The sequence below is a fragment of the Idiotropiscis lumnitzeri genome, chromosome 3 (assembly GCF_059441095.1).
Source record: "Idiotropiscis lumnitzeri isolate Australia: NSW breed Sydney's pygmy pipehorse chromosome 3, RoL_Ilum_1.0, whole genome shotgun sequence".
Lineage (NCBI taxonomy): Eukaryota > Metazoa > Chordata > Actinopteri > Syngnathiformes > Syngnathidae > Idiotropiscis > Idiotropiscis lumnitzeri.
Window position 1 is genome coordinate 13,820,797 of NC_142393.1, and position 22,709 is coordinate 13,843,505.

A 22,709-nucleotide genomic window follows, 5' to 3' on the forward strand; every position below is an offset into this window, starting at 1 on the left:
TTTTAACCCCCTCCCCCCACACACACACAAACACACGCAAAGGGGCCAGCGTTTCTTTGAAATTCATCCCATGAATGTAATTTGTTCTAGATAGTCACAACGTTATGCAAATTTGATTTTTTTGTAATTGTCTAGTTGTAAATGAATCGCTAAGTTTTATATACAATACTTCTCCTTTTTTGAAATGTAAACTGATACAATGTGACCTTGGAGTGTTAGATGATAGGGTATTTTCCCCCCCATGATCATTATTTTGAACATTCAAAAGAAAAAAAATTAAATTTTTCATGCTCCACATGTTAAAAACACGTATAAATCAAAAGTTTTGTTGTTGACCCTGTCTTTCAGTGTGTCTTATTTGCCTGGTCCAAGAATTACTATTGCTTTTGCTATTACGTATTTTACTCAAGTGGAGATGGCTCCAAAAACAAGCACTTTTATTTAGTGAGATGCAGTGTGAGTGACAGCATGCCCAAAAATCACCAACATTTATTGACGTGAGTGCAACCAAAGTGGCGATAAACTCAGTAACACCAAGTGGAAATAAAGCGCAAAACTGTATTTTCCATGTAACGGACCACACACATGCACACACCCACACAGAGAAAAGTCACTCTTCCCTCAAGCAGATGCTCTCTTTATATTCTCAAATGCATACATTACAACACAGATATACAGGATTTTAAGTACAAATAAACAACAGCCCCCCCCCCCAAAAAAAACAAGAGAATACGTAAAAATAATGGTGTTGTCACATTAAAAGGGACACCAGCTCAACATGCTTTTGACCTAGAAAAAAAATGCTTTTTTTAGGCTGCGCTTTTACTTTGCAGATTTCAACCTATGTTTAATGTCATTTGTTTTGCCGTTTTAAAAATAACTCCTGTTTCTCATGCCTAGACTTATCTTCACTTCCACTGACTGTGTACAATATTGGAATAAGATTTACTTTAAACAAACGCGACAACTGTGATGACAGCAATAACAGTTTCCATCTTTCGTGTTGGCTAAAATTCGCCCACTTGAAAAACAACATCCAAAACAAGGGTGATAGATATTAAGTCAAGCACAAAGTGCACTTCAACTGAGCGCCAGGGTGGAATTTTCTCTCTTTTGGTATTCCCGTAGATGGGCGAAGGTAGAAATGGGTGTTTGCGCTGTTGTGGGAGTGAACGCAGCCAACATGATTCTGGGAAACGCAAAGCGGCTCCTCTCATTGCGTTTAAATTCAGCCCAAGTGAGACGCGCGGTCTACATAGTGGAAGAATAACGGATTCCCTCTCTGGAGTCCATCCTCTTTCACTAGTAGCATTAGCAACAGTCAACTGAAGTGAAGATAACTCAGTGAAGGGGGTCAAATGCACATTTTCTGTGTTCTTTATGTCTGGTGATGACATCCATTGAACAAAAAATACATTAATTGTACTATTACATATATAGAATATCATGTCAAATATATCAAGCATCTGAGGTCAGCTAATAGCACTTTCAGATGAACAAAACATTTCATATCAAAATAGACTTGTTTTTAGAACAGTATTCCCAAATACATCACATAGGAAATGTTGAGGATGGCAGAATTTTTACTCACTACTTTCAGTTATTTTTCTGCTCTGCCACCACAGTACAAATATTTCTGTGCATAAAATTAAAAGAAAAATTAAAAAAAGAAAATGAGCAAACCCTTTGCAACTTCAACACAATGACACAATTTAGTGTGAGATTTTGTATAGTCTACAAAAGAGTAATCGGGCCACACTGAAAAGAAAAGAACTTGAATAAAAGTAGCATTTAAAAAAAAAAGAAAGAAAATGTTTTATTATTTTTTTAGAGAAAAGCATTTCTCTTTCGAAATGATGTTGTCATGTTAACAAGTGAATGTCAAAGTTCCGCACCAAGGTCTGAAATCAGCAGTTGCTGTGTGCCTCTAGAGATGTTTCACTCCTCATCAGCCAAAATCATTTCATATTTGTTGAGAAACACTTCTGAACAGAGTTCAATGCCCACTTTCAACATTTGCACATTAAAAGCGTTCCTTCTGCTGCTTGTATTGATGTGTCAAACCACTGTTTCATTGCTTCTCAAGTTTATACAAATTTAACTTGACAACATCTTCATTTTAAGGCAGACACAGCATTGCCCTGCATATTGGCCATATGCCAATTCGTTGATTTTTTTTTTTCAACATATAGTTCTTTATTTGCTGGAAAAACTCACAAATACTTGGGAAACTGTGCAATTTTGACAACGTATCATAACTTTATTCTCTAAATAAAACATTTTTACATTTATTTTTTTTCTTGCAATATTGTCCCCTCAAGTCTTTTATTCGGGTAGTGGAATTTTCCCCTTTTCTTTACAGTGGGGCCCTCATCCTTGTCCTTCTGTAACATTCCAATCTGGGTGTGGCCAAAAATACCTGGATGTGCACACGCGCACACACACACACACACGCCCTTAATCACTCACATTGATCCAGGGGTCTGCTACTATAAATGCTTCTGATGAAGTGAGCTTTCATTGACAAAAACTACTCAACTACAATGTTAAGGAAGGAACAAAAATCATATATCGTGTGATGAGTCGTTGAAACTTTTGTTGACAGGGTGGGTGAGACACGAAGTCAGTCATTTTCACATGTGATGTGTCCGACTTAGTAAGAGTCCAGTTGATGTCCAGGCTCACAATGTCTTTCTCCTTTCACATCAAGGGTCTGCAGGCTTCACCCTAGTGAGTTCTGTGGACTCATCACCGGCCCGGCTGAAGTTAGCAGTGAGTCAGGGTCATAGGGATGTTTGTAAAATCACCTGGGATGGCCTCACAGTGGCAAAGGGAGAAGATGAAGGGGTCGATTTTGGAACGTTCGTCTCATAAAGTCTCGCTGACAGTGACCTCCAGACTATATGGCCAATACTTGTTGAAGAATGTTTCACTGCTGACACACAGGTGTTGTATGAATGTTTTTGTCTATCAATGTGGCTGTAGTGATGAGTCAAGGCTGATGCTGAAACTACCAGAAAAAGAAAAAGCCAAAAGTAGAGAGGCTCAAGGCATGGTGTCGAGTTTGTGAACCTTTTTGTTGGACAGACGATGTTCTGTAGTGATTGGCCATAGCTCGTCTCACAGCATGGATCAGGGGACCTGGTAAGGAAGAAACGATTAAAAAATGGAAGCCACAAATGGTGAGACACGAGAACATCCTAGACACTCATGAAGGATATCATCAGTGTATGATGACATCTTCTTCCTCCACTTCATATGATTCAGAGAGCTACAATTTTGCATTGCAATCACATTGCGGGCAGTATAGACTATTAAATGTTCAGACTGAGCCAATGTATTGTTTTGCCTTGACACAAAGACATTCTTTTTCTCTTTGTCCGCTGCTGCAGTGACATAGAGGAGGAAGAGGTGGCAGCAGAAGAAGAACGTTGTCTATGCCATGGCAAAACAAGGTTGAGAGAGACAAATAATGGTCATATTGATTCCCGACTTGTGTTAAATAAACATTGAAAAAAAAAAAACATCTGATAAAGGCTCATACTCCGTTCTTTAATTTCCAATATTTGAACGAAAAACATCAGCTAGCTCGTTCCAGTTGAATGGAGAAAGCAACACTGCCTCCCGGTGGACAGAGGAGGAATGGCCTTCGGACATTAAAACGAAAAAGTTCTTTCATTCGCACAAGAAACTTTCCTGTTAGAATGACAAACATTCTTGTTTGGATGAGAAAGACATTTTTTTTGCCCCTTTAGGAGCTATGCAGAATAAAGAGAAAGGTCCATTCTCTTAATTATGTAATTCCATGTGGAATACAAATTACCTCCACTGAGAGAGGTCAGATAATGACTTTATTTAGCCAATCATCGGATGACGAATCCATCGTCGACCGTGCACCATGGATCCGTATATGCTAATATATACATGGCTGAGTATAAGAGTTGACAAATTTGTGTCAATAAATCATTCAGACAAATGAATGTGATTTGGCAGATCCATATAGTATCACGCAAATTCCCAGTACTGACAAATAAATATTTATGGTGCCCCCAGTTCGCCTTCTCTCAGTGTCCTTGGTAATTGTGCATGATTCATTTTGTTTTCTCAGCGCAAGAGGGGAAATCAATCTTGGAGGAAAGCTCGCACATTCCAAAAGCCTCTGGATTTGTCGAATAGAAAAAAAACTTCACAGACACAGCTTTGGGAAAAGAACTAAGCGACATGTCTAATATGTTTTCTATTTTTTTGAAAAAGGAATGGGATGTAAACCTCCCAGCAAAGTCGAGCAGTTGTATTACGTGGGTTGCGCCTTGGACAAATGTGAGACGGACAACGCAACTACACATCGGGAAAACTTACAATATTCCGTATATTAGCATTTAGTCACTTAATACATAGAGCGCAGTAGAGTACGTTTTGTCATTTATGATCTTTTGTAAACTTAATGGAAAGTCTGCTGAATACTAAAGTGGTAGACAAATGTTTATAAACAATATGAGTTGCTGAGAATGTTTTAGTTTGTTGAAAACATGGTTCAGTGTTAATGAGCAAAAATGAACAAAACAAATGACAGAAAATGGTTGCACTATTTGAAACCTTTTACAAAAAAAACCCACATTTAAATTAATACACCGACATATTTAAATTCCTAATCAAAATGGTGTATATTGCTTTTACACCAAAGTCATATATTATATACTCCTGTATATCGCGAAGGAATAAATATAATACTCACGTACTTCCAGGTCATCATTTTCCCACGGCTGTATCCTACGATGGCTCCTTAGGCAAAGGCTGCAAAAGAAAGTGGATCTGTGTTAAAGGAATGTTGTATTAAACCTTCCCTCAACATGCTGGCCTTTGGCGCACAACATCTGTTTATTTAAAATCACAGATGGTATGTCTTCTAATTACATACAAGGTGAAACAATGGAAGATGAAAGTTACTAAGTACGCTTTTAGTTTTGCTTGACTTTTTGGGGGCGGTGCACCGTGAAACAATGGCTTAACGTCGACATTTATCTTTCCCCTTGACTGGCGGGACAAAGCAGCTTCCTTGTCGTCTTGATATTGGTGAATGAGCCACTTTTGTGTAGATAATGACTCGGCTAATCATAATCACGAAGCTAATGATGTGTTTCGCCAATCAGAGGAGAAAAGGCGAGGCAAGCGTTGAAGAGCTGCATTGGCATTCCGCCGCTCGCCTCTCGGTCGTGCCAGGCGTTCCGTTTCACTCGTGTCTGCGGACTTGGTATTCCGCAACCGACCCAGCTTGTCGTCCTGTGATCTGTCACTCGCTTCGTCCATCTCACTGCACCGGTGACGGAATTCAGCCCTCTGAAGAGCCGTTGATCCATCACACCTCTCTCCGGCATGTCATCTAAATGCTAAGTACTTCCACTGCATCTTTAAATCAAAACAAGGAACAAAATGAGGCCGCCCGAAAGGATAAAAGCCACCACGGGCACAATGAAATCTGCAAAGCAAACCTTGGGCTTTCTATTACATTTAAAGAGCAGCTCCGAAAGGGTTGGACGAGAGGAACAAACACGATGTATCGCAATACCTTGTTAACCCTTCTGACGGGCAAAGATGAAAAGAGAGAACATGGTTATGAAGAAGCCCCATCAAAAGGTGAATTTAGGAGAAAATATGTTGTTTGACTTCTCTCAACGAGCCACTGTCGACTTTACAGCTGAATCTGAATCTCAATATCAATCTCACTAAAGTCAGCTCCGTCAGCATCTAGTGGATGAACTCGAGCTGTAGTGGTGGTAATCATGCCCCTGTTCCAGCTGCTCAGGAAAACATCCCTTCATCTATTTTGTTTAGCCACGAGTTTGATGGAGCCCATCCCAGCGGACTTTCTGCGAGAGACAAAGTATGCCCTTGGATTGGTTGCTGGTCAATTACAGCGCATAAACATGCACAAACAACGATGTGCAGCACACACACACCATATTTATTCCACACCATCACATACATATTTAGAGTCCTTAGTGCAAAATAACCGATACAGTTCATTAGATGTGTGAATAGCATGTAGCAGAATGTAGTCGGGGTGTACAAAGGCTGAGAATTATGTCTAATCGTTGAGACATTGCAGTTAAATGTTTTGCACAGTTTCGGTTATCTGGATATTTTGGCTGCGGCTAAAATGATGCAGAGTGACGCGCTTTGGAGTCTGGCCCTTCCCCACTATAAGAATGTGAGCGCCTTCGTTCACATCAGTGGTTATAACTCGCAATTAGGAAGTGCAGTCAACTAGAGGAAGTAGCATGCATTTCCAGGTAGTAGTTTTCATGATCCAGTTTCATTTGAAAGCTGAGCTCTAGCCTTTTTTTAAGCTACATTTTATTTCCTTGCAATTTTTTTTTTTAATCGTTCAGCTATGGCACTGTTACACTTTTTGTGGTATGTTAAATTAAGAAGACAATCTTTTCACTTTACAAGTATGTTAATCCTAAGCATTGAATTAGTATTTATGCAGATCTTCAAGCCAAAAGCATTTTAATGACTAGCATGGAAATGACCAGAGAATCTCACAAACAAAAGATACATTTTTACCAGGCTGAAAACTTCACTTAAAAAATTAAAAAACATTTTTTACACTTGATGACTATGACATTTGAGAATTTCAAAACGGGGAGGGGCAAATTCCATTATTAGTATCACCTTTGTCACAGTTGTAGTTTGATATCAGTTCTACCTGGAGAGATTGTGTACCTCTTTATAGGTTTCACAGTATCTGGGCTCACAATTGAGCGCCTTGTCTCTTTCCTCAGATCTAGGTTATCGATCGAGGACCTTCTTGAAGTCGGAGCAGAGTGCTGAGGCAGCACAAGAGGGCAGCATGGTGCGCTGCTCCCACTAATTAAAAGTGCAACAAGGTGAATGTGGCCCCACAGGATTAGACAGTGCAAAAAACGTGCCCATGCAACCAATGCTCATCATCCACAGCTGCTAACAACACCGGAACGTGGGAAATATTGGACGCGGCGAAACATTTCTTTCGTGCCGACACACAGGATGAGGTGGCTTCGCTCACGAGCACTTTGCTGTGTAATGCAACAAACATTTTTGGACCTCCTCTCTGAGCTGGAGGTGCCCCCTTTTCAACATGACTTGTAAACATCGAGTGTTGTAAATAAATGATCGAGCGTCGCGGTTCAAATGAGGCGCGCCGGCTGAATCTTTGGCACCGGTCAAGATCGTTGCTGAAATATTAAAAGGGAATCAATTAGCTACTTTCCTTCATCGACAGGGCATATTTCAGGATCAAAGTATTTTTAGAAACCCCATTGTGCTTCACAAATAAGTGCGCTGCTAATGAGTAGCTCCGCATTTTTAATGTCAGAGAAGAATCCACTGAAGCAGATTGACACTTCAAAAAGACACTCTTTGTTGTAGAAATCTCAAGTAGTTCTAAACACACAAAATGTGACAAGCAAATAGGGGAACAGTGTTTAACCTGGGAAAAAAAAAAGAAAAACTCTAAAGTGGATGCATGACTATGAATCCAATAAATCCAGGTGTGATTTAAACTAGGGAATCAGTAGTCCGTTGACAAAGAGGAATTTAGAATATTCCTTGTTTCCTGTGTTTATTTCTGTTAGCTATTTGCATATACTGTTTATCATCACACAAGTTTTTCGGTAATAATAAGCAGATAAGAAAATGGTAATCATAATACAATAAAAAAAGAAAATTGCTGAAAGAGGCACTTGTCACAGGTCCTGTTTTGTCAATTGTTGATAGTTGTTTAACAATTGGCAAAAATTTACCCACAGCAAGCCCCCCCACACAATTTAAACAGCTCAGAGGTGTTTCTGTTATATGACTCTTACACGCTTTTGTCAAAACAACAACAAAAATCCCACCCTATTCCACCAGACCTTCGGGCAAGAGGCCAGATACACCATGGACTGATCACCAGCAATCACAAGGTACATATAGACAAACATTTACACACTCACACATGGTACCCACTCAGCCGTTATGCTGCCCCAATGCCACAAGCAGTTTTGGGATTAAAAAAAAAAAAAAGCACAGTGTTGCTGAGAGCCTGAGCGTGTCTCACCCAGTGAAAGGCTTTTCTTTGCCAAAGTGCTATAAAGAGTCAGTGTTGAAACGTGGCCTTTGGCTCCGACAATTTCACACCAGATGAAGCTCTGGAGACGAGCTAAAACACAAATGGCAGTTCAAAGGCTGCCGATGACAGAGCTTCAAAAAGGGCAGAAGGATAAAGTGTGCTCGATGTGACAACACAAGGGAGTGCATACAGCCTCTGACGCACTAACTGAGGGAAAAGACCTCCAGAACAGAGCAGGGCAAGGAAACAACACGACAATAAGAATACATACTGTCCATATACAAAGAAAAAGGTGAAAATAAATATCAAACTTCAGACATGTTCTCCAAAATGAAAAAAATGCAAAGATGCATGCAGAGATGCCCTTTTGTCACAGTTTCTCTTACATACAATTTGTATCAATCAAGCTTATTTGAAGATATTTCCGGCGACACTCCACATGCGATCTCCCCAAGACGGATGATCATGTCACCACTTCCCACAGGTTAAGAAACTCAAGAGTGGATCTATAGCAACTTGAAAATCATTTATCAGTTGGCATAAAACCATGTGGGTGTACAGTACTAACACCCAATATCAAGATAAAAAATGTAATTTCACAAATCTGTATAACTGAAAACGGTTGCAATGTTTAAAGTAATTTTTAACATCACACCGGTACAAATATAAGTAAACCATGTTGAAATCGTGTGGACTCAAACATGTCAACGACGGAATGTGCAAGTTGCTTTACACGGCTCACTTTGTGATATACATTCACCTCTTTTATTATCGTCAAAGCATCCCACTTTAACTTTACTTGTCCTAATTTGGGGATTATTTCACCGTTTCTAAATTTTAAGCGAACTGATTGAACATTTTAAAATTGAAGTCATTGTTGGATTGAGACATGCTAAGCAGAAATAATAACAGAGGAATATTAGTAATAATACTTCAAAATAGCTATTTGGCCACAGTGAGGTCGCAAAAGGGGAGCGGGTGGACTACAAGCATCCCGACCTAAAGCACCCCTGTTCCTTGAGGGCTGGTGTCCGCACCTGATTCAAATGATCAGATACTCAGCAAGTTCTGCAGAAGCTAGACAACGATTCCGATCATTTGAAGCAGGTGTGCTGCAGCAGGGACAGATGGAAAACAGGCAGGACACCGGCCCTCGAGGAACAGGATTGAAGACCCCTGGGCTAACTGAACGCATGATGATGATGTGTGATTTCAAGGTGGTGTGCTCATAAGTTGAAATGATCCACATTTCCACACAGGAAGGGTGGAGCCAAGGTTTGAACTCAGAACTTCATAACTACGAGGCAGGCATGTTAACTAAATGTCTTCAGAGCTACCTAATGTAACACACGTGTCATAAAAAAATTTTTTTATAAATAACTCAGCAAATCAATTCATGTAAATTCACTTAGTAAGGTGGCGTGTGCTCAAAGTTTGCCAATGACCTTTGATGCATTTTCTTTCTTTTATAAATGTGTCCACTGCATTTCCTAATGACCATCAGTATCAAATGCAACACACATGAATGCTAACTGTCACCACATCACTGATAGCAGCCACGCATGTCCAGAAACAATTAAGTATTGCTGCCAAGTTGGCTGGCAAAAATAATAGCTTCATGTAGAATTAGTCTGGTGTAGGAAAAAGAGCGACCGACAGAATGCACACAAAATCCCAAGTCGGCAAACACAAAAGCTTGATCCTCTGTCAAATTCAAAAGCAGCATTAATGAACTGATTCAAAAACAACCTTTGGAAAAGTAAAAGCAGAGCTTGTTTGACTTCTCCACGACTGATGTCTATTGCATTATAAGTGCACCGTTGTTAGGATTACTTGCTGCTGCACAAAATCAAATGAATTCTTCTGCAAATGAGAGTGAAAGGCAGCAGGGACAGAAAGTTGGAGGACACAGCACGTATTGTATGACATTCATATTTAATACCAGAAATCTACTACTTTTTCATTGATTTTTAACGACGTAAACATTGCTCAAATGGCTTTTAGTACTGATATTCCTTTCCATCTGAATGGAAATGAGACCATTTAAAATGCATCCATTTTTCTCCAGGCACATTTTTACTGCATGTAGCTGTCAGTACAAGGAGATCTGGTTCAAGAAACGAGACGCGTTACTCCTCTACTGTCAAATGCATTGTATTTAATGAACTGAGCTAGTCGCGGGCTAATGGGAGTAATTTTACTACAATCAAGCTCATCCACGGCTAGAGTTTTTCTTTTTGCAAGAGACGCAGGAGGAACATCACATTTAAATGGATGATGAAGAAAAAACATCACAAGAGCACCATAATGCAACTGCAAAAAGGTTGAATGAAATCATTGAGATTTAGTCTGAGCTAAATTGGATCATTCAGAAGGTTATCAGAGATTGAAGACTCAGGTCTCGATATTCGTAAACAGCGCAGGCGGATTAAAAGTAAAGGCTACTGCAAAGGAACTGTATTAAATTTCCACTGTATCTTTAGATCAAGAATGCCATCTAGAGGAGTGAAAAATGATCACAAGCGCTTCATGAAGCTTCATTTGTCCATCACTACACTGGACGTGAGACAGTGCTTGTTATAATGCCACATTTTAAAGAATAAAGACAACTTTATTCTCATAAGCACAGGTGGGCATTCGGTCAGTACTGATAGAAGGCTTCGTCAATCCGTCACGGATGGACTTTGGTCGCTTGTTTCGCTGAGGACTGATGGAAACCCGCTTGTGTTTGTTCATGGGGGTGAATATAGGCCAGAGTTGATTTGCACGGTCTTCATTGGCTATAGATAGAAATGTTGTGCTGTTCCTGTACAGTAGGGATGGGTTGCACCAAAGACTGTTGCGTTATGTTGCATGTACTGGCCCTTTAATGGTGGGGTCATTGTTATGACACACCCATGTGGGCGGCAGATTCATCAAGCTGTTAACACTGGAATGGGTGTCAATATGATGATATGCTCTAAAGAGAACTTAACTGCTGATGTGGAGAATTTTATTTGACTTGTATTGGCTTTGACCCTTGGCCACAATGTGGAGTGGGATCCTAGTTAAAGTAAGCCATTTAAAACTTAAAAGCAAAACTTTTTGGCAAGCAGTTCAATAGATTAAGCTTGTGAATAAGTGAATGTGAGGGGCAGGCACCATATGATTTAGATAGATAAGTGCACTCAATCTACCATTTTAATAAAATTGGGCGGGAAGCACAGTAAAAATAACGATGATGGAGTGGCAATTAAAGTTTAGTTCGGCTTTTAAAAAAAAATGACAGAATGACGATGACGGGCGAGTGGCCCGGCCGCTGGCGAATGACGGGAAAATTTACTGACGTGCCCACCTCTGCTCAAAAATTCATTTTTCCCTCTTATTTTGCTCCCTTTCAACATGCTCCTTTTATTGCTGTACTTGTGAACTGGCTAAAACTCCAATCATGAACTTACTGCAAAACTTGCATAAAATATTTGTCTGTGTGTGTGCATGTGCATGACTGAAATGAAAAAATGGACATCAGGCAGTAAGAGAGAGTAGTCCCTAAAGTGGATGGTTCTGTAATTAATCAAGCTTCACGATGGATCTTATTTCACATTCAGCTACCAGCTAGTGCTTACATAAGCCTACTTTCATGTCTTATAATTCATAACCATGTTTCCCTAAAACCATCACCAGCATCACGATTAACTGAACCTGTCCTCAGCCTTGCTAATTGAAAAGATGCATATCGTTTGAACGTGTAGCACACGCAGACACACACAGGCACAGACACACATCGAGTATACATACACAAACATGAACCTAAGTATGCTGTCAGAATAGATTAGGACACAAGTGCAAAGCATGCGTGAAATCTGCCGCAGATGCCCGAGGCGGTCAGACAGAGGAGGAGGATGAGCGAGCGAGAGACAAGAAGGGATAGCAAGTGAAAAGAGAGCAAGAGCAAAGATCAACAAAATCCCGGCCACAGCTTTAATTCTGATGTTGTGTACCTGACCATGATGACAGTTTCCGTCACGACAAATCTCATGAGGACTTGAACCACACTGATTTTTCATCTGTCTTTGGTCATGGTCTAGTGAAGTACTTCTTAAAAGTATACCACAAACAATTACTTGACAGATTTTGGATAACGAATGCTAATCTTTTGTGCCGTTATGCTGCCCGAGCATTTCTGTATTCATGCCACATACTGTACGTATCTTTCCTGAGATGATGACGTGGTATCTTAGTTCTTGTGTAACCGTGAGCTAACCTACTGCCAACAGCAACAATAGTGGCTCATCATGTTACGATCGCGTTTTAAAAGCAGCTGAGCATGATACCGCTTTCACAGCAAAATCACCAACTCCTCTTTTACCACCATCAGCAACAAGTGGAGCTGGAAGTATATCTCATCTAGGTTCTTGAATCCAACATGGATGACAACCAAAGGCCAAATACAGGCAGGCTTCTCGTTTTGTTTTTGTTGACTTTTCGCCATTTTTCGAGGACACACTTGAAACAATTGTGGGCTTAGAGGAAACGTTTTACAAATGAAAAAGAAATAAATCTGCTTTGTTTGTGGGTAAACATGGCCTTAACCACCTAATTCTGACCTGAATGCATCCAGATTTGTTTCAGAGAAAAGAAAAGTCCACTGTCAGTCATCTGTATGAACCAAAAAGTACCCAAAACTGAGTTCAATGAAACAAAATTAAAGGTGATCAACAATTGTCTTCAATATTGTTGCTTGTCTTCAAAACCAAGCGAACGGCAGCGGTATGGTCCAAAGTGGAAGCATTTTGAAGGACAGTTCCGGCATTTATTTGTGATACGAAATATGGGGACTCCTTTGGTGAAAGCTGTAGCGATATATTCAATCTGTAGGAATTTTTTTGTTCGGTCTTTGAGTAATCTACCAAAACATAATGGCTAGCCTGTAAGCCACTCAAGAGCATGCTATCAATTTCACCCATTAATCAGCGCAACAGAAAAGTCGAGCTCGAGCGACTGCAGCTATCTTAGTTAGATAACAAGGAAACGGACCATCTATCGTCGCCTAACACCTTGTAAAACAGCATCAGTCACCAAAAGAACCGCTCAATGGTAGGCTCATTAACAAATTAGGCTTGTTTTACCACATCCACTGTCTGAATTACCACTACTTCACTTTCATCAACTTACCTGTTGAAATGTAAAGTATGGCTGCTGGTGGGTTTCCCTTCCGAGCAGCTAACCTCACGTAACATAACGGACACTTCACACATTCAAACGGCGACGGAAGAGAAGAAGGTTGAGGCTCTGCTGGTCAGGTGACATGGAAGGGTTTGGATGCAAGTGATGGCATTGGGGATGCTACCCGTAACAATGTGTGACGTTAAAGTAAAATGTCATCAAATGTCCTCAAAATGAAACCAATTTTTTTTTTCCCATTTTAAACACTCATTTGAACCATCCACTCCCTTGCATCGAAAAACAAATATTAAACACTTGAGCTCATTTGCATCCAGTTTATACGACAATCGTAAAGGGTGGCATAAATTACCGTGACGGTCTTGATGCGTCCGCTGCTTCTAGTGCAGGTCCATCCCGAGCGGTTGTAAAGGAGGCTGCAAACTTCGCCTTCCACACAGGGAGTCATCTCACACCACTGACGACTACGCACGATTCTCCCTAAGGGTTGGGGGGGGGGGACACGGGTTAGTTACTACCTAGCAGAGGGAGACACTTCCAAATCATATCATCAATTAATTTTATATCTTGATTTTGTGAAGATTTATGATTAAGTAGAGTGTGAGTCATGTATTCATTCACGCACAGTTGCCACATATAATTCTGCGTATTCTCATTGTATATACAGTGTGTTAAGGATATTTGGGAATTTGAAATGCAGGAGCATTTGAGGTTCCATTCTCTGATACTATACTCAAATTAACCAAATAAATTAATATATTTAAATAGAAATGTAATTTCTCATTCAAATATTTTTACCACTTTTTCTAATTAGACTGCTTGCATAAATTAAATTAGAGTAAAAACACAACATTTTTACAATTCTCATTTGATGTGGACATTTGTTTCAATAGCTTCCTTTTAAAGTTTTCTGTTTTTTTACCGGGAATCGAGACAGCTTGATACTAAACAGCGACAGGGAAAAGTTTCATGCAATGTTCAAATACATAGTATGCAGCAGAACTTAATTAATATTATGACTAATTTCCCTTGTTTGTTTGTTTGAACGTGACAAGTGCTGAACCTGAAAATAACTCTCACAAACATTTCCAGTGCTCATCATTGGAAGAGGAGCAGATTAGAAAAAGCAAAAGGAAAGCCGGCACATTCAAGCTATCAGTCTGCCGCAGACGACGCGAGGGCACCGTCATCTCGCGAGCGACGCTCTCCTCGCCCCTCCGAGCTCTGTCTGCGTGACATTGAATTAGCATCCGCCTGTGGTGCACAACGATAAGAGCTGATTGTTCTTTACACAGTGTGCTAAAAAAAAACAGGCAAAGGTTATCAGCTCTCAATGGACCCGGCCGGGTCCAACGCTCCTGCCTCCCCATTCCCTCCCATGGGCAAGCTTTTGTGGAACAAGGTAACATGGTTGGCAAATTGAAAGAAAGGGATGAAGATTTGTCAAACGTCTGGAGGAGCGGAGGGTCTAAGTGCAAGTGGGGTGTATCTTATGTCACTGAATACGGTGCATCTCATCAGCAGAGTAATAAAAACATCAAGAGACATTTTATCTCATTAAGGCCGAGAAGATGGAAGAGCCATTTGCACCTTGTATCTGGAATCTCACACTAAACATGGTTTGGGGCACCCACAGAAAGGCTCTAGTGACCTTCCTCCAAAAACGCCTCTGTGAATTTTCATTTCAACACGCGTCCGTCGGAGGGCAAATGTATCAGTCAGTTGCACATGTAGTTCGGAGTACATGACTGGACCAGCAAAACTCAATTGTCAGAGCCGAGAAAATAAAAAAGGGCTGAGTTGGCAAAGCGGCGGGAGTGCTGACTAACCAGAGAGTGCGCCTGACTCCATCCCAGAATGGCGAAGGTCAGATTAAATAAATGTCTTCAGGCGGCCATACTGTGCTGTGACCTTGTTGCTTCTACAATGCGGGGACATGACTTGATTCAAGCTGGGAAACTCCGAAGCGGCTCAACTACGGTAGTCACTTAGTGTTCTAGTAGGAAGACCACTATAGAACCAGAACAGTGACATTATGTTTTGACGTTGGAAATAAATTTTAAAACAAAATGTCAATCTTTTTTTCAGAGACAGTGCTTTTATTTATTTTTCATTATTTCAATATTTATTAATTGTACAAACTGCTTGTTATGACAAAGTGCAGTAGTAAAAATATTTAGATCTACATTAAGAATTTAAGCCAGAACAGCTACATTACTTGTGTATGTTTTAATTTAACATGACCAGATCAAAACAATTCATATATCTGCCTTCATGATTGTTGGCGCTGACGTCAATGCTTCCGCCATTTTGTGTTGATTCGCTACTTTCACGTAGTGACCAGAGCTCATGTGAAGTCATGCAAATTTATGGGGAAAAGGACATTATTAAAAATATTGAATTATGAATCGATATCGGGCTATGAAAAGGAAAATCGATTCAAATTGATATATCGATATTTTAAACCGAGCTACAATAATAAAGACAAAAACTTGTGCTTACCTGATAAAAGTTAAAAAGTCCACCAGTGTCTCTCCCCTTCATTCACTCTCAAACATCCTCCTTATGTCAATTTAATGCATGTTTATAATGTTCATTTGTATTTACCAAAGTCCCTTACTAGTTACTTGAGAATTGTACTTGGCGGGACAAAACTAAATCTTAAAACAAAATAATTTGTCTCGTGAAAAACCTGGTCCAAATTATATCTATCTTTGGGCCATAGTGCCATGAAAACTTTATTTGTTAGCCTTCTCCTTTTTATGTCTGGCATCAATTAAACTCACACACCATAAAAAAACAAACAAACACTTGGCGCTAAAGAAATGTTTGCGTGAGCATGTGAAAGTCTAGAAACAGCGCAGTAGTTGTGCTTCAAGCACTCATGGAATTAGCACAATAGAAAACATTATTTACCAAAACAACAGGGAAATGTTGAGGCTGCACTAACAGCAAAATAAAAATGACTATCTGCAAAATGTGTGACCTCATTGAAAAGTGTGCATAAAAGCTCGGAGCCAGAATAAACACACTCTCACAGCCGACTCTTATCATGGTGACTATCAAGCCACATGCGATAACAAAGTGGCAGTATAGCAGGGAGGCCAGCAGAGAAAAAATAGACAGCTTGAGGAGAAGATTATAGTTCGAGCTTGGAGATGTAGCGTGCAGACATCATCAGAAAAAGAAGGTCAAAACAAAGGCAAAGAAAGTTGAATGTGGCCCAAAAATGCAATAAAAGAGACAGCGATTCAAACAGATTGACCATTAAATTGGGAAAATGCCCAATTAATAGACCCTTACCATTTGACATCACGTTTGTGCGGAGGCTTCCATCTTTGAGGGCAGTTGGTTGAGTGAGTTTGATAACGGAGGGCAAAAATACGGTAGTCACAAAATCCGTTTTGTGTTGGCAACAATGGTGAACACCTGTTCTCTTAACGGTAGCTCTAATCGCTCACGGCAGTGATTGTAAACTAGGGGGGGGGTAAAACGAAACAGTTGAGTGAAAAAAGACGAGCAGGATGGTTTTAAAATCAGGTACTTTTTAGTTTTCCATGTGCTGTGGGTCATGAGTGTAAACCTTTGATTCTAAAATCAAATCAGATGTGATCCTGATCAGTTTGCTTTCCCAAGTTTTAGTTTGCATTGTTTTTCAACATTTGTTCATTGTGTCGGAATACAAATTTACTTAAGCATGTTTTGACATACTCAAAACTTGATTGAATAAAACCAATGTAAAACTTCTGATGTTAAATAAATGGTACAAACACTGCTGAGTGATGTGTTGCAAACAAGCACGTCTTTTTGTTAGCTGTTAGCAAGCTAAGCTAGCCCGATGGGCTTTTTCGATGTACAGCAAGAGGAGTTTATTCGGACAAAAATGATTTAACGACGTTTCACACCATTAACGTGCCAATATCAACCAAACGCAACATCCCTTTGCTGTCACAAAAAAAAAAAGTTTGTTGTGTTGAATGCCGCCAACATCCTTCACCCATCCAGACACAAAGTAATTAAAATAGCCCAGGCTCTTGACAGCATCAAAGTCCTCCCAAGTGTAAACGCTCTTCTTTACAATCACGTAATTAACGATGTTGTGATAGTTCACTTTGGGGAACAAACTGGCATCATTTGACCATCTGATTTGGAAAGTTTCTAAGGATCTTTCCCCTCCAACCACTTTCAGTTTTTCTACATAACAACTTGGAACCATTGCTTCCAATGTGTCAATGTCCTAACACAGAAAACTTTTCAGCGGCAAAAAATATTGTTGTATCTTTCACTGAACGAAGAGAAACCTTGTTGGATTTCACCGGGCTTATGCATGAGTGACTAAGTGAGAATGCAAACATGATTGGAGGGGGGATTAAAAGTATTAGCCCAGTTCTCAGTTTCATTAAGCCAGCAGCTGCACGCTGTTGTAAATGGGAAAATGTCCCAAAAGCTACACTTGAGGAAGTAAGCCATGGATTTTACGTTCATTTCAATATTGCAGACAAAGTTAGTCTCAAATCCATGAGGTTTAGCTGGCCATTTTATGACTTCCTCCTCTTGTGACGGCATGCTCGTTCCATTCCAAATCACTCAGTGGGTCCCACCAAGAAGATTTGGATTTGAAAGAAACTCAGTGTACTTTTGGATAGTGATGGCACAAGACTAAATATCAAATTTTAGGTCAATAGGAGCAGCCTCTTCTAAACGATCGCAGAATTCCAATAATTCCTGTTTTGTGAAGATTGACCTAGTAGTTCCGCAGATAGGAGCGTTCCGAGAAAGGCAACCTGGCCCCTTTTGCAAAAATCTGTTAAAACTGGGTTAAATTTTGTGGGCCCTAGTGCCCAAAACCGCTGCTTCAAGTGTCGTGCCATCACTATCAACAAGTACTTCAAATTTCATTCAAATCAAAATCTGTTTGGTTAAAATGTTCTAATTTTTGGAGGTTGATTGGGCATGGAACCACCCCACAGAGTAATGCTAAAGGTCACCAGGAGTCAATGTTATTCAGGTCTACCATGTAATGATTCAATTTACCAAGAGTGAGAGATAATTTTGGGGGAGAGTTGTCCACATTGTGGGGCGATGTGCAGATTTTCGGGAAACAACTTTGATATTGCAATTGCGATGAATAATTTATTCTAATTGGACCATATGTTTGCTTCAGATCAGAGACAAAATATCTATTAGCGCCGTGTGTCTCGCTCGTTTTTGCTCGCATTCCTATGAGCAGAAAAGAGGAGGGGAACCTTGGACGGACAAAAAGAAGTTTGAACATCACTTATCAATCAGTTGACCGGCGGTTGTGCTTTTACTTTGGCAAATACTAAATGCAATATTGGTTGAAGGTTCAACACCTGTAAACAAGTCCATGCGCTCACCAATATCCAAACTTTTTTGCTTAGTCCTGGCAGGTTTTTGGAGCGGTCTGTGTAGCTTACCACACCTTGAGGTCCCACATTATTACACATTACAGTATTACACACAAACACAGGCTGGGCATGTTTCATACGTGGGTACTTGAACTGTTTAGGGCCGATCACATGGATGAACAGAAACCCACTTCCGTCCTTGCTTAGTCTTTCCTTTTTAAAAAAAAAAAATAAATAAAATTCTCATCCTTTGTCCCCACGATCCTGGACGGACATACCGTTCCATCCCTGCGATGGAATGCCCATCGTCCATCTATGGCACTCCACATTCGAGGCCATGTAAGAGCATATTGGAAGGAATTCGCCTGACTGCTTCCTCACGCAATATGCAGAATTCCACTTAAAAGCTTTGCGACGTTGGAGCCCGTCAGCTGCCCGCAGTCAGCATTCCAATGAGGCTGCGGGCAACAGATTCAGTCTTTAATGCACTGGCTGCTAATGGAGTACAGCGTGCAGTGCAGCGGGAAACCAGTGAAAATCAATTTCCTTCTGCTTTAATCATAGTTCTCTCTGAGTTAATTAGTATCTGTTGAGTGTTTAGAGGGAGGCTGGGAGGGGGTGTCTGTTGAGCGTCGGAGGTGGTTAAAAACAACGTTGGGGACGAGACGCGAGCCATGGGACCGCATGCGGTCTGGAGGCTATTAGACGCTGTGAGTCATTGGAACTAATGGGGCTTGTGGAGCATGTCATTGTGATATTGGGAGATCCAATCAGTAGGACTGTGTCAACCGCCATTAAAGGCCGTCTATCACTTTCCACCAGATATCGTATGTTAACCCAGACAGGCCATTGTGCATTAAACCGTATCGAACTCACCTTCTATGGCACGACTGATCCTAATTTAGCTGGTGTTATTAAACAGCTGAAGATGAGGGTGATTTAATAGCACACTGAAAACAATGAAAGTGAACGAATAGGACTTTGTACAACAGTTTACCTAAAGTCCAGAGTCATAAGTTCTTTTTCTTACCACCACACACAAAAACACTAAACATCTGGCACTCTGTTGTTTCAAATATTCTAAATAACGTATAACTGCAAACATAGTTTTAGAACACCAAGAACATTAACTATAGGAGGGGGCCACAATTTTAACATCGGACCAAAGACTTTCCTAATATGGACAAAATACATACTCGTAATCATTTTTGATGATACATCAGAATCATAAATCCCTTTATTGTCATTGTACTCAAGTGTGCAACGAGATTAGAGAGCTCCCCTCTCCAGTGCAATACAACAATAATTCAGATAGATATATAAATTAGATGAATAAGAGAATAGTTAGTGCAATGGAAAATAATACTGAATAGGATATATAAAAACACATCAACAATACATTATTCAATGCATGTATAAAAGTTCCATTATTCTCACTTACCCGACCAAAACAAAAACTTCCAGTGCAAAGGGCTCGCTTGAATAAAAATGAATAAAGGACGGCACAAAACTACTGAACAAATCCACCAAAAAAATTAATAAGACTAGTTTAAGCCCAACTGTAAACGCAAGATTTGTAGTCATTGGTAATAAAATCAAAGTCGAGCCATCCGTATACATAGTTTGCATCCACAGATTAGCAGATTAAAAAAAAAACAATTTTCTTTTCCATATTTAGAATTTTTTCCATTTATATCCCAGAATTTTTTAGCCATTTGCCCTCATTTTTTTGTGGACAATGTATATTGAATGTTTATCAGCCTTTTTTGGGGATTTCTTTTGTACAAATAAGTAAATATATAAGTATATGAACAAATGAATAAATAAATCTACATAAATAAAATAAAATAAAAAATGTTTCAAATGGCCCCACAATTTTTTGGGAGTGGCACGAGGGGAAAATTAATCAAGGGCCCACTTCGAGTTTGGTCGTCAGTTACCCATTCCTGAGATAGAGAAACCACATGTATGTATCGTCGCTGATACTTCCATGGAAGTGGAAACAGACAATAAGATAAAGAAAAGGAATTGGAATAATAATCAAAGACTTCATTGGGGATTAACTACATTTGAATTTACAAAAAAAAAAATTAAAATAGCACAGACGGATGCTGTTGATTCAATCTTAACTCGATAAGATCAAGATGAATATCATGACATTTATCATTAATAGAAAAAATGCTTCCATTGTGGCACAATTTCTTATTTATTTATAACATTAACTACATAATGTTTAGCTCAATATGCCACATCCATTGAGAAAACAGACTAAAAGTGATCGTCCACATACCGTCAACACATGCCGGCCTCGCCCGTGTGGTGCCGGCGATCTGACCTCTCCTGCAGGCGCAGCGAGCTGTCTGCCTGGCGATGGTTCGTCTGGGAACGCTGCTGTCCCTGTTGAGCATGACTATCTCGCAGGTTCCCACCGCCAACTGGCCTGCCAAACAACGGTGAGCAGTAAAGTGCATTAGCATAATGAGCCAGTAATGGACACATTGCAGAGGAGCAAGTGCTGTTGGAAGGCAGCGTGAGCGGCTCGTCTCAAGCTTCAAATAGGAACAAGTGATTTTATCGTGACCAGACTGCCCAAAAACATATAGCTTGAATGCCTCATCATTTTAAGTACAGTTTGACTCAAATCTGTTCTTATCAAAATGTCTTCTTAAGCGTCTGAAATTGAAGTAAATGAAAGATCTGTCATGAAAAACCTCTAACAACGTTTTGATGGTCTTGCAGATAGGCTTTTAGAGACCTGAGGGCTGTTATCTTACTGAAGCGCGAGACATTGTGGGTTGATTTGGTTTAAAGGTTGCATTGCTCATTTGATTTGCTTAGAATAAGAATACATTGAAATTGCCTGTAATACGCTCAGCAAAAAATAGTTACACATTCGCAGATTTTAACTCAAAGCAGACTAATCCTTTAACATGCAAACCGGGGAGAAGACATAATGCTTGTCAAGATATTTTCTTCAACATTTTCTTTTAAACAGCACATTTTAGTCAGCGACGGCTGTATGTGTTGTTCCGAAACATATTTCTTAAGCTGATTTAAAAAAATAAATAAATAAAAATAAATAAATAAAAGCTGTTTTGAGATTTATTTATTTATTTTTATAAATGTGAACTCTAAAAGCTAGTGCAATGTAGTTGTTTCAAAAATAAAATTCATGTATTGGTGAACCTAATCATTAATTCAGATTCAGAATCTGCCCCCCCAAAAAAATCTCAAAATGTTCACTTGCATCTCTGTTTGAAAATGTAGTAAAACTGTGTTGAGCAGTTTATTGGTGCCTGTTGATTAATGCCATATTTTCATGTTATACAGCTCTATTTCTACAGATTTTTATTATTCCGGATAAAAAGTGACATGCATACACATCCATTTGTTTAAACGAATGAATAAAGACATTTAAAAAAAAAATCAGTAAGGCATCAAACATTTAAACAGGCAGGTTAAATATAGCAGGAAACTGATTTCCTGGGAAATTGCAACAAACTGAACAAGACCAATCTGCATAATTTATTTCAAAATATATTGTTACATATCCACATTAATTCTATTTCATTAGTGTATGTTTTGTCTTTCAAAACCAATACGTTCTTGACTATACTATAAAATAATATAGTGTTAGCAAATACGACAACATTGGGTGTAGAATACAAATGATCACACACACACACACACATACAAAAGAGCAAACCACTGGAAGTCTAGCCAAGCTACACTTTTTTTTATTTTAAAAATCAAATTTAGAGTGTGATCATTAAAATTCTGAAAACAGGCCTTGTGTTGACTGAGGAAATGTTGATGATGAACATTGTTAACTGCTGATATTACTCAATCATGAGATCCTTAGCATCCATCAAATGCAGTCGACAAGTCAGTTATGAAGTCCGACTATACAAGTCACCAATTCCGAATCATCACATGGGGAAATATTGGGGGAATCCCAGCAAATCCGATCTAAAAATGATCTCGCAAACCTTTAATTCCAAAATACCAGGAGGAAATGGCTAATAAAAAAATCTAGCTCTGGTGTGTGGCAACATAAAAAGTTTAGTAGGGGGTGTGTCAGAACC

General features: G+C 39.6%; 1 protein-coding gene across 2 annotated transcripts in view; it reads right to left on the reverse strand.

Moving 5' to 3' along the window:
- Positions 1-235: 235 nt before the first annotated feature.
- Positions 236-22,709, reverse strand: part of tafa5l (TAFA chemokine like family member 5, like) — a 42,111-nt gene continuing 19,637 nt past the window's right edge. The window contains exons 2-5 of one of the 2 annotated variants that reach the window (XM_088291965.1): positions 20,915-21,064; positions 13,608-13,735; positions 4,736-4,794; positions 236-3,141 (exon numbers count right to left, since the gene is read on the reverse strand). In XM_088291965.1, the coding sequence (XP_088148091.1) occupies positions 4,771-4,794; positions 13,608-13,735; positions 20,915-21,064 (302 nt within the window). In that variant the 3' untranslated portion in view covers positions 236-3,141; positions 4,736-4,770. The remainder of the gene's footprint in view (positions 3,142-4,735; positions 4,795-13,607; positions 13,736-20,914; positions 21,065-22,709) is intronic. The other variant, XM_088291964.1, reaches the window with a different exon arrangement.